Source organism: Talpa europaea, assembly GCF_964194135.1.
Source record: "Talpa europaea genome assembly, chromosome: 5".
NCBI classification, from domain to species: domain Eukaryota; kingdom Metazoa; phylum Chordata; class Mammalia; order Eulipotyphla; family Talpidae; genus Talpa; species Talpa europaea.
In genome coordinates, this window is record NC_140071.1 from 124,340,700 (window position 1) to 124,356,562 (window position 15,863).

At 36.2% G+C, this 15,863-nt stretch overlaps 1 protein-coding gene across 2 annotated transcripts in view; it reads left to right on the forward strand.

The window, feature by feature from the left end:
* The window catches only part of ARAP2 (ArfGAP with RhoGAP domain, ankyrin repeat and PH domain 2), a gene marked incomplete at its 5' end in the record, with an annotated part of 152,210 nt that extends 140,381 nt beyond the window's left edge, over positions 1–11,829 (forward strand). For both annotated transcript variants that reach the window (XM_084233136.1, XM_084233135.1), the window contains 3 exons: positions 1,104–1,167; positions 5,973–6,107; positions 11,254–11,829. In XM_084233136.1, the coding sequence (XP_084089262.1) occupies positions 1,104–1,167; positions 5,973–6,107; positions 11,254–11,628 (574 nt within the window). In that variant the 3' untranslated portion in view covers positions 11,629–11,829. The remainder of the gene's footprint in view (positions 1–1,103; positions 1,168–5,972; positions 6,108–11,253) is intronic.
* Between the last annotated feature and the right edge of the window lie 4,034 nt (positions 11,830–15,863).

The following is a 15,863-nucleotide window of genomic DNA, read 5'->3' on the forward strand; positions in this document are numbered from 1 at the left end:
TAAAATGATTTATGTTTCTCTTGTACTTTAAAACTCTGTCACAAACAGTACAGGTAGTTGGCATGGTGTGCTCTAACCCTTAGAATGAGGCTCCATCTCCTGTGACTATCCTTTTACTTTATGATAAAATAAGCTGTCTTCAATTCACCATATATCCCATATTGCGTCAGATCTACATATTTTATATATTAGTCCCTTTACTACTTTCTTTCATGCTACATACTACTCCCTGACATCCTCTTCTGATCTGGTTAATGCAAGTCTTACTCTTCCCTCAAACTCACATGTCCCCAAAAACCTAATCAGTAAGCTCCCTTCTCTAATCATTATTTCTTCTATGTATAAGTAGTATTTTTGTACACGAGTGCATATTTAAAATGGCATCTTGGAAAAGGATAATGTCTATGAGAATAATGAAGGAAACAAGACTTCAGAAATTAACATTTTTCCAAATAATTTATTCACAGTAATATAGAAACAAAGTAATTACACTTCAATGTCCACTATACTAGTCTAACATCAGTTAAACAGCCTCTGCCTCTCCTGCCAGTGTATTGTTTTTTTTTTTTTTTTTTTTATGTGACTCCCCTAATAGACTACGTGAGCCTTGAGGGCAAGATATCTCTTTTCTTTAGGTTTTCAAAGAAAGGTTACTGAATCAATGTTATTAGACATTCAGGGATTTTTCTGTTTAGGTCATTTTTCATGAATCTTGTGGGTAGTAATGTTTGCAGTTATAACGATGCAGACTGTCTAACCCATTTTAAAAAATGTGGACTTATTTGTCTCCTTAGGCTCAGTTTCTGGGAAAAAGATGTTGATCTTTTCTCTCTGAAAAAGCAAATGACATTGCTTTTACAAAAATATTGCTGATCTTTTCGAAGGCTTTACCTGTATTTTATTTAAACTCACATACTTAGACTATTTTGATAGTGTACACTTAACAGAAGCCGAAGACAATTGGTAGTGGGAAACTTCCATTTTTATTACATTATGTGATCAGAGGTAGCCTAAAAAGGTTTCTGATCACTTGATCATAAAATGTGCTCGAGAACACTCCATTGTTTTTTTGAATTATATAGTTTATAAACCTTGCTTTGCAGGCACCTGTGTTGCGATAGTTTACAAACTCAGATGGACTGGATGGCCTGTGTCTTCATTGCCCAGGTAGGAGAGATGTTTCTACTTTCTGAAACTCATCATCACTCTAATTTTAGTAAGAGATTTTATATGTACATTTTCATTCTCTCACATTATTTTAAAATAAGAAAATTCAGATGTATCTGTTTGTTCTGCCCAGCAGCTCCTTAACTTAGGAGAGGTGTATTACTTTAAGAAAGAAAGAGGGACTGTCATCCCACCAGAGCCACACACTGATCATTTAGAAAAGTGTGCTACCTTCCCTTTTGTTCATTCTTCCTGTTCGTCCCCACCACTGCTTTTCCAGCAACAACGACAGACACCTACCTTGCTTTAATGCCCATTGCGGGCCAGATACTTCAGAATAGTCCATGCATGTATTTCTTGCAACAAACTGTACATGATATGGCTGACATATAAGGGAGTAAAGGTTAATAACCAAGGTTCCAACTGCTTTGAGGTGCACATTTACTTGGTGGTTTAAACCCAGGGGTGTCAGAGACCAAACATGCCCCATTTACTCTCCTGGGAGGAAGACTCACTCTTTCTGAGAAGGGTTAAATAGTCCCATTAATAGGATTTTTCCGAACCTTGTCTGATGGAATTCCCATTATGCTTCCCACAAGAGCACTGAAATTCACTGGTAACGATTAAGTTGCCACTCTTTATTACCAAGAATGCACTTCCTCACTTCTCTTGCAAGTGAGAAGTTAATTCACCCCAAATCTGGTCCTTACTTGTTTTGAAAACCATTTTCTCTATTCATTTAATTTATTTATTTCTCCAGTGGTTAATAAACAATGCTCTTCTCAGCCTAACTCTATACCTGGGAATATATTTGTAGAACAAGAGTGGCTGCTAACTTTTTAGACTTCTCTTTTTTGTTTCTCCTTGAAAATGTTGATGTTCTACCCTAAAAAAAAGATTTAAAGTATTATAGTAAATCTGAAAAATAACTTTTGAGAACTGCTATAGCATTTGTACCACAAGCAAATTGATATTTTTGTTTTTTTATGATCAAGGCAGTGAACTCTTCTTGGAAATCAAGTATAAATAGCCAGAAACCAGGGAGATTGCTCTCAACCCACTTTTTTCTCTCTGCCTCACCTACACTTAGTGGCCCAGGTCCCTGAAACTCAGTTCAGTTACCACTTTAGTATTAAAGTAAATATAAATGTCCTTTTCAATTTAATGCCTCATCACAATAAGACAACTTACAGGAAAGTAACAAACATTAATATATAGAATATAATACACACACACTAGTCAACACTAAGGGCCCCTTAGATGAGTTCTTCCTGGAGCTTTTCTACTATCCATCCCTGTCTCCAGATTCCAGCTTATATTTCATATTCTCAGAAAACTTTCCATGACCTTGAGAACAATTTGACTTTCAGACTATGAGAGCCCATGTTTAACATATCATTAACTTAAAAAAAAGTGCAATTAGGTTTTTCTTCATGACTCTCATAAGATCTGTATGCATATCTGCCTCATGTTTCTCCTTTCCTCTTAAAAACACTAAATGATGAGAAAGGGTTCTCAGGGATAACCTTTCTAAGTAGCTGAGAGGAGTGCTGGGCCCTCTGAAATATGGGACTGAGCAGCATTCCAGGATAGGGTCCTGCTTGGCTTATTTCCATGTGTATCCGTGAAGGACTGTGTGAGGCAGGATATAATGTGATTGAAAAAATAACTCCTTACTTGTTTGAGGCTGCACTGTACAAGGTCGGGATGCAGCAAGATTGACTATGTGGAAGTGCTAGCAGCTCAGAGCAGAGTGGCAAGGCATATGCACATTCAAGCATATTTGAAGCTAGAACCTGTGAGGTTTGTAATTTGATTAGCTATAGCAATTTGAGAAGGAATAGAAATCAAGGGAGAATCCAGTTTTGGAGCCTTGAGTGACTGATGAACGTAAATGAAAAAGTATCAGAGATGTTCAAGAAAATTAAGAATTCTGATGACAACATGAAATTTGAGATGCCCATTGGACATACGTATTCTGTAGAGCTGAAATGTAAATTTGAAAGAAGTCAATATTTAGATTGTATTGAATGCCATGGGTTTGGGTGACTTATGGGAATAAGGAAGACAAATAAGCTCTAGGACAGTCTAATTTTTAAAGTTCAAGCAGGAAAGAATTGCAAATTATGGGATTTTGATTTGTCTTTCACATAGGAAAGTTTATACTTAGCATATATGCTGACAATCTAGTAATTGGCAGGAAAAAAAGAGGAGAGAGATGATCAAACCAGTAGAGGACCTGAGCAGAAATGAAATAATGTGAGAAAATGCACATTTATTCTCAAATTGTTGACTACATATTCTGGCATACTAGAACAATTTTAAACATGGTGGAAATAAGTTATTTATAATCAAGAGAAGGCTATCATTTGGCTATTGATTGTTGTATTTTGTAAGCCAGGGAGGCTTACAATATTAGAAGAGAAATAGACTTTGGGGAGTAAGAAAGCCAGTTCTGCCTTATAGTAGAACTTCAAGGTAATTTTGAGTGCTTACTTGAAATTTAAGCTTAATGAGATCAACCTATAGTGTGCTTTTCTATTTTTGTTGTTTTTCCTCCATCAATTGGCTCGCACCAACTGAGTAAATAAGATTAGATATAGTTCAGTTTGGGGCTTTGCCTGTTAAGTATGATAGAGGGAAGATGAGTATAGGTCCTGAAGTTATTTACATTAACTGGAAAGATAGGAGGTCAAGGTTAGCACTTGAGAAGACCCATTGTTCATTGCAGTATGCATATTACATCACAGAAAGAAATATTTTGAGGAGCCCAAGAGTAGTTTTCAGATACATATCAACACATATACTTGTATTCACCAGTGTACAGTATAAATTCCTTCCTAACCAGTTTTCTCCCAGATAAACATGTTGGGGACATCCCAGTTACTGAGTTTGTAAACCATACAGAACAATATATAACTTTTTCTCTGAAATATTGAATTTACCATTCTATCTTTGCTGAAACAAAGTAAATACTTCTTTGAAACTTAAGGGTAGATCTAAAGTATATATACTCAGTAAGTAATATTAGGTCCAATCCTGTAGGATTGTGATAGTACATGTCTATTTTTTTTTTAATTTTTTTTTTAATAGAGGCATTTTTTTTAATTTATTTATTTGTTTTGTTTTGTTTTGTTTTTTTAAATAGAGGCATGTTTTAATTATTTATTTGTTTGTTTGTTTTGTTTATACAAGCACTGGGTACAGTCAGAAGTGCGGGAGGGTGAGAGAATTCACCAGAGCCAGAGCAGGGAACAGAACAGGCAGACTGACGAAGTACACTGCTGAGGGGAGCAGCGGGCGGCAGGAGAGGTCTGCGTGCCATGCGGGACCCTCCTCTGGTGGCCGGGGAGCAGCCGGGGATCGAACCGGCGCTGCAGAGGCCGCAGGCAGCTTCACAACCCAGCGCTCAACTGCTGCGCCACCAGGGAGGCCCTATTTGTTTTGTTTATACATGCACTCGGTACAGTCAGAAGCGTGGGAGGGTGAGAGAATTCACCAGAGCCAGAGCGAGGAGCAGAGCAGGCAGAAGGACCGAAGTACACTGCTGAGGGGAGCAGCGGGCGGCAGGAGAGGTCTGCGCACCATGTGGGACCCTCCTCCAGTGGCCGGGGAGCAGCCGGGGATCGAACCAGCGCTGCAGAGGCTGCGGGCAGCTTCGCAATCCAGCGCTCAACCGCTGCGCCACCGGGGAGGCCCGTACATATCTATTATTAGCATGAAGCCTGGCCATATACCCTTCAATATCAATTAGCCATTATTCTATGATGGATACACATTATAGAGAGGGGAGGACAAAGTAGAAAGGAGCACAAAGGACTATAGTGAACTAAGATTCCTCCATGGTGAGTGTGGTCTGGTGTCATGCATGTGAAGAGGTGATCCTATGCCTCTGAGTCCATACAGCTTTGTGACCCAGTGTTATCTCCTTTTAAAAAGAAAAAGGGTAGTCATTTAGCTGTGTAGTTTACTATATGATGTTCATTACATCACATCTGTAAGCTTGTCCTTTTTACAATGGGTATTTTGTATTGCATTTATTTCATAGATTGATTTTGAAATAACAGTTTACTTTTCCCAACTTATGAAAAGTTAATCTGCACTGAAGACCAGAAAAAGTCCTTTCAGGATTTTTCTTTTATATGCATATTTCAAGTATTTATCTTAGTGAAGAGCTTGCATTTTCACAAAGGGATATTTCTCCCCATTACAAAATTCTTTCTAGTCATACATCTGTAATTGCTCAGTGTGCCAGAATCTGCAGTCGATTTGAGAACAAATGTACCACTCTGGTGTACAATGATTTTCAGTATAAATGTCTGTGTGTAAGGTAATGTCTCTTCGGAATTTAATTAAATGAAAAAGTAACATCTTTAAGTAGAGCATAAAATAAGGCTAATCTTTCTGATAGTTGTGCCTTAGGTTGAGTCTTAGCATAGAGATTAAATTATTTTCACACTAAAGTCATCTTTGACAGAGAGAGAGAAAATGAATGTATAGTTATTTTGATTACAGGGCCGACAAGTGTGGTGTGTTATTTGTCTCTCACAAGGAGATTTGTTGGACTCCTCAAATATTTCCCCCCTTTGGGTCTGGTTAGTATTTAGAAATTGAACTGAGACCTTGAAGCTCAGTTCACTTGAGTTTTACATCCTCCAGCAATGCCAGTCAACAGCATAATTACAAATGGCATTCCCAGGGAAAGCAGATCATTGATTTGTAGATGAGGAAAAGGAGCCAAGTGCCATACTTGTGAGTACCCCAGAATAAAATCACACCAATAGCAAGAAATTGTGTTTCCACAGCATGAAAATGATGTCTGTCCACCAGCTGGAAAGGAACGAAAACGTTCTATAACCAAAAACCCCAAAATCGGAGGTTTGCCTCTAATTCCCATCCAGCATGAGAAAAATGCAACTCAAGCCCGAAGAAATATCGAGGTAGGTTAAGGTTTTGTTTTAACGATAGCATGTGTTTCTTATGCCTTAATGTGATTAAGTGCATTACCACTTCAATGGCTTCAGTAGCACAATAATAATTACAGTAAAAATCACATCTACCAAGAAAACATTAAAACTTCTACTAGAGGCATAGAGCTGTTCATAATATCACTGACCTTGCTATTGAATATGCATGTGTACACATAAGTTCTGGTGGTAAAATTACAGTGTCAAATGAGTCTTACAAGTTCATTTCTAACAACCTTAGAATGAGCCCATGGCAGAATGTCTGGAGCCGTGGTAACTGTATTTTCTATTAATGCAACTGAAATGGAGAGGTTTGGGAACCAATGGCATGTCTTATTTAAGTAATTGCAAGATAATCCCAGGGTATCAGTAAAGTAGATTTGGCATCTTCATGAAAGCGGCTATTCGTTTTCCTACTTACCTTGAGGGGCAGGAGAGCACATAAGCAGTATTAATCTTAACTTGAAGTTCAGCCTTTTCAGGAAAGGACACAGGCTGTTAACACTCTTAGACATGTTGGGACTGATGCACATTTCCATGCCTTAATCGGGTCCCTGAAACAAAGGAAGAGGATGTAAAAGGTGGTTTTATATCTTCTTCATGGCTAAGATTGGGATTAGACAGTTTTAGATTTCCTTTTCTGTCAGTCCAAGTCCTCAACTCCATCAATGAAATCAACTTCTAGGAGTATTTTAGCCTATGTTTTCTTCTATTTATTTTATACTTAGGTCTAAAGACCAAATCTTTTTGTTAGTACTTGAGTTTCATTCTTTTGCTTGTGGCTATCCAACTTTCCCAACACCATTGTAGTCTAGTTTGAAGTCTGGGAGTATGATACCTACATTTTTGTCAGATTTATTTTGCTAATAAGTGTCTTATGTTTCCATATCAATGTCAGTAATGTTCTTTCTCTCTGAAGAATGTCATTAAAATTTTGATAGGCATTGAATTGAATCTGTATATTGCTTGGGTATAACCATATTAACAATGTTAATTCTTACCATGCAAGAGCAGGAAATATTTTTCCATTTCTTTGTGTCATCTATACCAACAAATAGCTAACATCCAACTTGTAGAAAACAATGAAATGAGAATGAAGTAGGTAGATTTTATTTTTCTCTGAAGATGTAGAGATGACAAAAAAAAAAGCACATGAAATGTTGCTGATCACTATTAGGGATATGCAAATAAAAATCACAAAATACCACCTCACACCTGTGAGAATGACCCATATCAGAAAGACCAGATAAGTGTTGGTAAGTATGTGGAGAAAAAGGAAACCTCACACACTGTTAGTGGGAATGTGAACTGATTTAGCACATACAGAAAACAATGTCGAGGTTTCTCAAACTACTAAAAATAAATCTAGCAATTCCACACCTAGGTATCTACCTGATGAATGCAGAAAATACTAATTTGAAGTGACACCTGCATTTCTTTATTTCAGCACTATTTACAGTAGCTAAGTAATCGAAAATGCCAAAAATAGATGAGTGGGTAAAGAAGGTATGGTATATATATATTTACACAGAACAGTACTCAGCTGTAGAAAAACATTTAATCTTGTCATGTGTGACACCCTGGATAGAACTGAAAGAGATTATGCTAAGCCAAATAAATCAGAAGAAGAAAAACAAGTAATACAAAGGAACAGACAAAACTAAATAAAAACAAACTCTAGAAATCTTACTGTAGAATTGAAAGGAGTTGGGGACCCAGTGGACTATATTGAGGATTATGTGTGCTTAGGTTATGAATGTGGTGAGGTAATATATCACAATAAAAAATGGAAAGGAGGGAAAATTTCCAGGCACATTCCATGAGCCAAAATTATTACCCTAATTCTGAAACTAGATAAGGATATCACAAACAAAACTATAAAAACCACTATTCTGGTGGACATAAATGTAGAAATCCTCAATAACACATAAAAAGAAACAAACCATGATCAAGAGGGATTTATTCCAGACATGCCAGTATGATCCACATATGAAAGTCCATAAATGTGCTACATCAACAAAAGGGAAGATGTCACAAACCTAGAAAAGACATTTGACAAAATTCACCATCCTTTCATAAAAACTCTGCAAAATAAGCCTACAAAAGACACTGCCCAAATCCTACTCAGTGGTGAAAACTTGTCCTGTAGTATTCAATATAGTACTGGAAGGCTTAGGCCGAGCAGTTAAACAAGACAAGGGTATAAAATGTATCCAAACGAATATAAAATTCATTATTTGCAGATTACTGTATTATTTCTAATAGCTTATGTTAAGTGGTAGGCTGTAAACTTAACATACAAACACAGCTGTGGCACTTCTACATGCAAATAAACTAGTAGCAAGACATCAGGAAAATTCCATTATGAGCATTGAAAGAAACAAGGCACAAAGAGATGGAAAGATTTTCCATGCAATAGTAACTAAAATGGTTATATTTCCTAAAGCAATATAAACCATTATCAAAATGGAGGATATTGGTACTTTGGGGGAGGTTTGCCGTGATAACATACATCTGTATAGGTTTGAATCTGTTCCTTTTAGTCTTACACAATGTTGTAAGAAAATGAAGAGATAGTGTGGTGTAGCCACACAGCACACACACGTTTCCAATTCCAGGCTATTGTAAATAATGGTGCAATATATGTTGTAGAGCATAAAATTTAAAAATTCACAATGTACGTAATGGAATTTTTTTTTGCAAATCAGATGCAAGAAGGGACTTGTATCTGGAATATAAAAAGAACTCTTATAGACGACATATGATTGGACTATGGGCACATAAAAAACTCTTCACCTCTTACTGTTTTGATTGCATTTTCCTAATGAGATTTCACCTTACAGCTATTAAAATGGCTGTTATCCAAAACACAAGAAACTTTAAGAGAGAATGTGGTGAGAAAGAACCTTGTACACTGTTGGTGGGCATATAAATTAGTGCAGTGTTTATGGAAATCAGTATGGAGCTTCCTCAAAAAATTGAAAGTAGAAATTCCGAATGATCCAGTTCTGGGTATTTAACTGAAGAATAGGAAAACGCTATTTTACAGAGATAGATGCAACCCAGTGTTTATTGCAGCAGGATCACAACTGTCATGAGCTGCAAAAAAACCGAAGTGCCCATTGGTAGATGATGAAAACAATATGGAAAGCCCTAGAGGGTGTTATGCTTACTGAAGTCAGGAGGAAAAAAAGATAAGACACCATATAATTTCGGTCATATGGTATTTAGAGAAACCCAACACATGGGTAAACTAAAAAAAATAAGCCTTTAGACTAATGAACAAGTACATGGAATTGGCATGTCTTTTCAGGACAGTACACACACTCTGTCCTTAACCAGGTGCATGGCCTCGGCTGACACTCCATGGCATGCAAAACACTCATGTACACCGTGTTGTCCCTGCAAAGGACTCCATGTCTCATTCTCTTGATTAAAAATTCATTTCTACCACCTGTCCCCATAAGGTTGTGTCACTTAGCCTAAAATTATTTTCAACTTTTCATGTATTAAGAGCTGATCCCTAAATTCTACATTGCACTCTAAAAGGCTGTTTTGATAGTTGAAAGAATGAGAATGTTTACTATGATATATAAAACTATATTGATCTTTAAATTTTCCCATGTAATAGACACCAAATGGATTTTCATAAGATTAATAAATTCCCAATCAGAGCCACACTTCACTCACCTTTCACTTGATTTTTTGTTTCAGCTTTCATTGTTTTTATTTTGATAAAATTCACATAAAGATGGTAAAAGTGGAAAATTTTGTTCAGGTCACAGTTAACTGAAACCATCATGACTGTCTGATTTTGACATGACATTCTAAGTAGTTCTTCCCTTTGGTTTGAGTACAAATATTAAGATTATGGTTATTCCTCTCAGATTACCTGAAAATTCTAAATTGCAAAATTATACAAGTTTATGAAAATGTTCAGCTTGAATTTGCTATAATTGCATGTCTGAATCTGCTGACACTAATTACACATTTAGCTTTAAAGCACTATTTAAAAATATTTGTTGATAATTTCCTCTATTCTAAAATGTGTGTACCCAGTTCACACTTCAGAGACAAATCAGAAAAAAAAAAGCAAACCCCTGCACTGAGTTTGACTGAGCAGGTGTCAGACAATCACAAGGATGAATAACTTTTCCTGGATAGTAGAAAGTGGAAGTGCTTTTTAATAGAAAAAGGTGATGCCATGTCTTTTGAATATCAGACACCTGTAGTTAATATATTACTTTACCACTTAGAGTTTTCGCTCTCTCCCTTTCAAACATTTGTGACATATTTTTAAAAATCTGAGATTTCTGCTTTGTAACTTTTGCTAAGAGGGCATTTTCAACTCTTGTGTGAAAAGAGTAACTTTTCCCCTTCCATCCCTACCTATATCCTGATCTGGTGTACTGAATGAATTTTCTGGTTTGTTTGTTTTTTTTCCGCCAATATATTGTATTCTCTGTTCAGTCTTCTTCTCTACAATTGCCGGGTCACAAGACATCCTGAATACTAGTTAAGAAAGTACCTGTGTACCTTTGCAGGGGTTGCTCTACAGTTATTTCTGGTAGACCATTAAAGTTCACTGAATGGGAATTCTAGCCCTCTGACATAGTGGCTTTCAATATATAATTATATATGTCTGGAATTCTGATAGAAGGAAAGATTTCACTAGTCAAGTATTTTAAGAGTAGAAAATGAATTTCAGATCTCTCTGCCATAATACCTCTCAGCATAATATCTTAACATATATTATGAGACAAAGGGAATGTAGCTGAGAATTTCCCAACTCACATGTCCCCCAAGACCACCTTTGTCCCTGGCGCTGTGGTACATCCAAGTCGAAGTGGAAGAGACAAGTTACATTAATAACCTGAAAAGCCTCTTTAAAGCAGTATGTTCACTGCATGTCAAAATTTCCATGGTTTACATTTCAGTTGATTTTGTAGCTCTAAGGTCAGTGTATAAATTCAGACAAGCCACTTGTGTCAACGTAAAGTTAGAACTTAAGTCACAGACATAACTGTTACAGGAAGCAATAATTTATTTGGAATGTATTTTTTAAACTTAAGTTGTGCCAAATCTTGCTTTCCTGTGAGAAAATTTATTTTATTTTTAGAGTGCAAGAGCAGAACTCGAAAGGCTGCGGTTGAGTGAAAAGCACGATCAAGAGTATGGGGACCAGAGTTTGAAGGAGAGAGCCTCCATGGTGGCCCACTGCCTGGAGCAGAAGGATGACAGACTAAGAAACCGGACCAGGAAACACCGGAGTTTAAATTGTCTGGAGGACACAGAGACCGAGGTCCTCCATGGGCAACAAAAGGTCCAGAGGGGCCTAAAGACATTGAGGAAGACTGAGGATAGGAGTTGTAAAGCTACTTTGGACTCTGATAACAAGTTACCATCCAAGGTCATTGAAGAACTTAGTGCCGTTCTTCAGCGGTCAAGAACCTTTCCAAAAGAGTTACAGGATGAACAGCTTTTGCAGAAATAAATGAGCTGTCTAAAAAATTATTTTATTATGTACAGCGGTTTTTGTTTTTTTTTTTTTTTTTGCAAGACAAAACTAATGTAACTCATTGTTTGGGAGATTTGTCTCTAGCTTGATTTACAGATTAACTTTATTTTGATCTGAGAAGGCCTTGTACAGTTCCTCTATATTTGTGTAAAAGAGGCATTGGGTTACTTTGAGTGGCCAAACTTTTAAAGTAGTTGTTTAAGTGATGTAATTTATGAATAGGAATCTTAAACTGTACTATATTGTATAAAATGCCATGTTTAAATGAAGCCTATGAAGCTGTATGTAACACATTTTGCACTTTGTGAAGCCTTGTATATGTTAAGTTACCATATTATGTTATTAGGTTTACATAGCTTCCTCCGTAGGGAGGAGTTATTTTAGTGGCTGCCTATCAATCAACACTTTGGTTTTATAAAGAGGTAATGAACAAATGCCCTAAAGGGAGATCAGTACAGAGTCATCCTCGTTCAGTATTAAGCAGAAAACTGCTTTTAACAAAATAGTCTAATGACTATTTCCAAAAGTAATGTTCTTCCAGCAAACATGAATGATGACACTGTCCACTCTCGTTTATGGTGTTAGTGAACCAGCCACAAAAAACATCCACTACACTTCAGTTCTTTGAAGGGGCTGCTGAGAAGGGGCTATAGTGAGGAGATAGTGTGCACAGGACTTTTGCACTGTCACTGTGTATGTACAAGCAATTTTTTTAGACCTCCTTACCATACTCTTGGTACGAAAAAAATCACTGTTATTTTCCTTTGCTCATTTTTTATTTGAAATAAGGTGGTAAAATCTTTCCTTGCAATGTCAAAATTCACTGAAAGTATATAATGTCTGGTAATTCTACACATTTGGGAGCTACCAATTCACAGTCTAATTTTATAAAATAAAGCAGTAGTCTCTTCTCTGTGCCAAATAATGAAAAAGCCCTGTATTTTTTCCTTCACCTAAAGATCACCCCACTGAGTTGATTTTCCCAAGACAGGCACTATTATCTAATTATAATTTACATTAAGATCAGGGAAGCAGTTTTCATTAGTTTCTTTAGAAATGTTGGTAGGGTTGCTACATGTGATTAGAAGTTATCTTATGGATAACTTCAACTTTAATGCCAGCTTTACTGCTGGAATTTCTTTTACACCCATCTATTTTTAAGGTGTCCATCTTATCAGAATTTGTCTATACAAAGATCCGTACTTCAGTCAGTCCAATTACAGTAGAGTGATATGCTATTAAATGCTATGAATTCATGGTGAAATAGTGATCATTTATGTTTGCTGGTGTTAAATAGTTTGCCATGAGTATATTTATTCTTTAAATATAGTTTTTTGAAAAAAAAAAACTGCAGGTCAGTTTGTGAAATAAGGCAAGAAATTTATATTTTACCCTAAATAGTACAAATATTCCTAGTAAATGCTAATATTTGTGTTTATGAAGAATATGTAAAATTAATATGTTGACAATGTTGGAAAACAGAAAAATATCTTGAGGTTTTATCTGCCTTATTTGAATATTTTGGAACTTGAGCTTCAAATTTGGTAACTTCTCTTTCTCTGCCTTTCCTGTACAATTGTTCCCATTTTTCAAGTATAAGGTAAGGGCTAATGATAACGCATATATTTTCAGTCAAAATTAAAATGTTTTATAAATCTACTTGAATGTGGTTTTTGTTCTCATTTTAAGAGGTTGAAGGATGTAATTGTGAAATAGGTCTAATTTAATATATACTTTAATTTTTTCAAATTATCAATATGAATATAGTTCTATTTCAGATGATGCATTTATGCCAACATGACACGTATTGATGCTTCTCTGACTTTCATTTCTATAGCCTTAAAGTTAAATATTTGACTTATAAATAAATCATTACCTGATGACTAATCAAAGTAACACTGAGAATTCAAAAGTAAACAAAAGTAAATGAAGCAAAATTATGACTTATGTCCATAGCCATATTAGCTGGTGATTTGCGTTGTTCAGATAACAATTGGTAATTCCAAAATGTACTTAAAAAAAATACTTTAGCAATATTCAGTTTAAGTATCCAATTTATTTGGACAGATTGTAATATCCAAATATTTGAATGTTTTCTCAAACTTGATCATTACTCTGGAGAGAAGATGATTAAAACTTTTACCATCATCAAAATTTGCACCAAAATTTTCCTGTCCTTTCTAGAAAAGATGGTATAAAGATTATGATATGTTTATCTTTAATAATCTAGAAATGCAAGCAAATCAATGACTCTTACAGGTAATTTATCTTTTTCTACCCCATGTTATTTTGCTATTTTAATAATTTTCACTTAAGTTATTCTAAATTATACTGCATATCCCTGTTTTCTCTGCCATGGCTACTGCATGTTGAATGTGAAGATTTTGATAATTCATATACTGCTAGAGATTTAAAGCTTTTTGTAAATTATTGGATTAAAATTCAGAATCTAAATGTCCACACCCGAGAAGTGAAAATATTACCTATCTTGTGGGCTTTATAAATGACTACTTATATATAATATATATTATGTGTGTGTATCACATACCTGGCCCATAAAGTAAATTAAATAAATATTAGTTTTCAATGTACTAATTTTTCTAGCTCTTGTTTGCTCAAATTTGACACTTTTCAGTATTGGTTTTCAAACTGGTTCTGACTTTTTTTTTCATTCCTTTAAAAATGAGTTATGTGTTAATAAAACAGATTGTCACAGGTTATAGACTGAATTGAGTTCTGGGAGACAACATGCATTTAATGAATCCCTACTTCTATATTCCAAAACTGGGACTATTTACTGATAGGGTTTTTAAGACATTAAGTTCAAACTGAGGTTATTAGGGTGGGCTCTACTGAGATTTCACTGGTATCCTCATAAGAGGAGGAAATTTCTTCACAGAGACACTAGGTATTTATGCACATAGAGAAAAGACCACCTGAGGATCCCCTAAGAAGGCAGCCAGATGCAAACTGAGAGGCCTCAGAAGAAACCCATTCATTTCTGAGGCTGCCAAACAAACTCCTATTGTTTAAGCTGCCTAGTCTATGGTATTTTGTTAATGGTAGTCCTAGCAAACAGATACACTACATTTTTATGTAAAACTTTTAATAGATATCAGATGAGCATAATGTCCCCTAATATTTGTATTAATCCTTGAACTTTTATTGTCCCATAGCTCAGAATACCTTTGTAGCATTACATCAGAGTTCCATCTATTGTACCAACTAATGGAGAAGAGAAACTGTTGAATGAGATCTAACTGCTTAGAAGTCAGCTGGCTAAATTGCTTGAACACTGAAATATAGTATCAACAATTCAAAATTGTGATCCAGCAAAATCATAGTTTGGGGCTTCTTATAAAGATTCAAGTTCTGGGGCATCAAAGAATCAGGAGGCTAAAGAAAATGGAGAGGGGCCTCCCTGGTGGCACAGGCGGTTGAGCGCAGTGTTGTGAAGCTGTCTGCAGCCTCTGCAGTGCAGGTTTGATTCCAGCCAGCCAGGGAGATTCCCACATGGTGCTGCAGACCAATCCTGTCTCGCCCACTGCTCCCCTCAGCAGTGTGTTTCATCAGTCTGCCTGTTCTGTTCCCCACTCTGTTTCTGGTGACTCACCCTCCTGCACATCAGGCCTGTACCCCAGTTCTTGTATAAATAAATCTTTAAAAAAATATGGAGGGCCTCCCCAGTGGCGCAGTGGGTTAAGTGCAGTGCTGTGAAGCTGTCCACAGCCTCTGCAGCACGAGTTTGATTCCCAGCCGGCTGGGGAGAAACCCACATGGCGTGGCAGACTTCTGCCTCGCCTGCTGCTCCCCTCAGTAGTGTCTTCGGTCCATCTGCCTGTTCTGCTCTCTGCTCTGTCTGGTGAATTCTCTCACCTTCCCATGCCTCTGACCTGTTTCCCGGTTCTTGTATAAATAAATAAATCTTTTAAAAAAAATGGAGAGGCTACCATTTCTTTGGGATACTCTAAAAGCAGTACTTGAGAGAGATATTCACTGCAATATAGGTACATGAAATAAAGTAGGAAAAGCCTTAAACAATCTCACTATAGCTGAAGGAACTAGAGAAGAACAAATCTAAACATCAGCAGAGGAAAGAAAAAATAGAGCAGAAATAATTAGAAAACACAAAAAGATAGTCCAAAAAGATTAGTGATACAAAAAGCTGTCTTTTTGTAAAAATAAAGTTGACAAGCCTTTAGTTAGGCTTA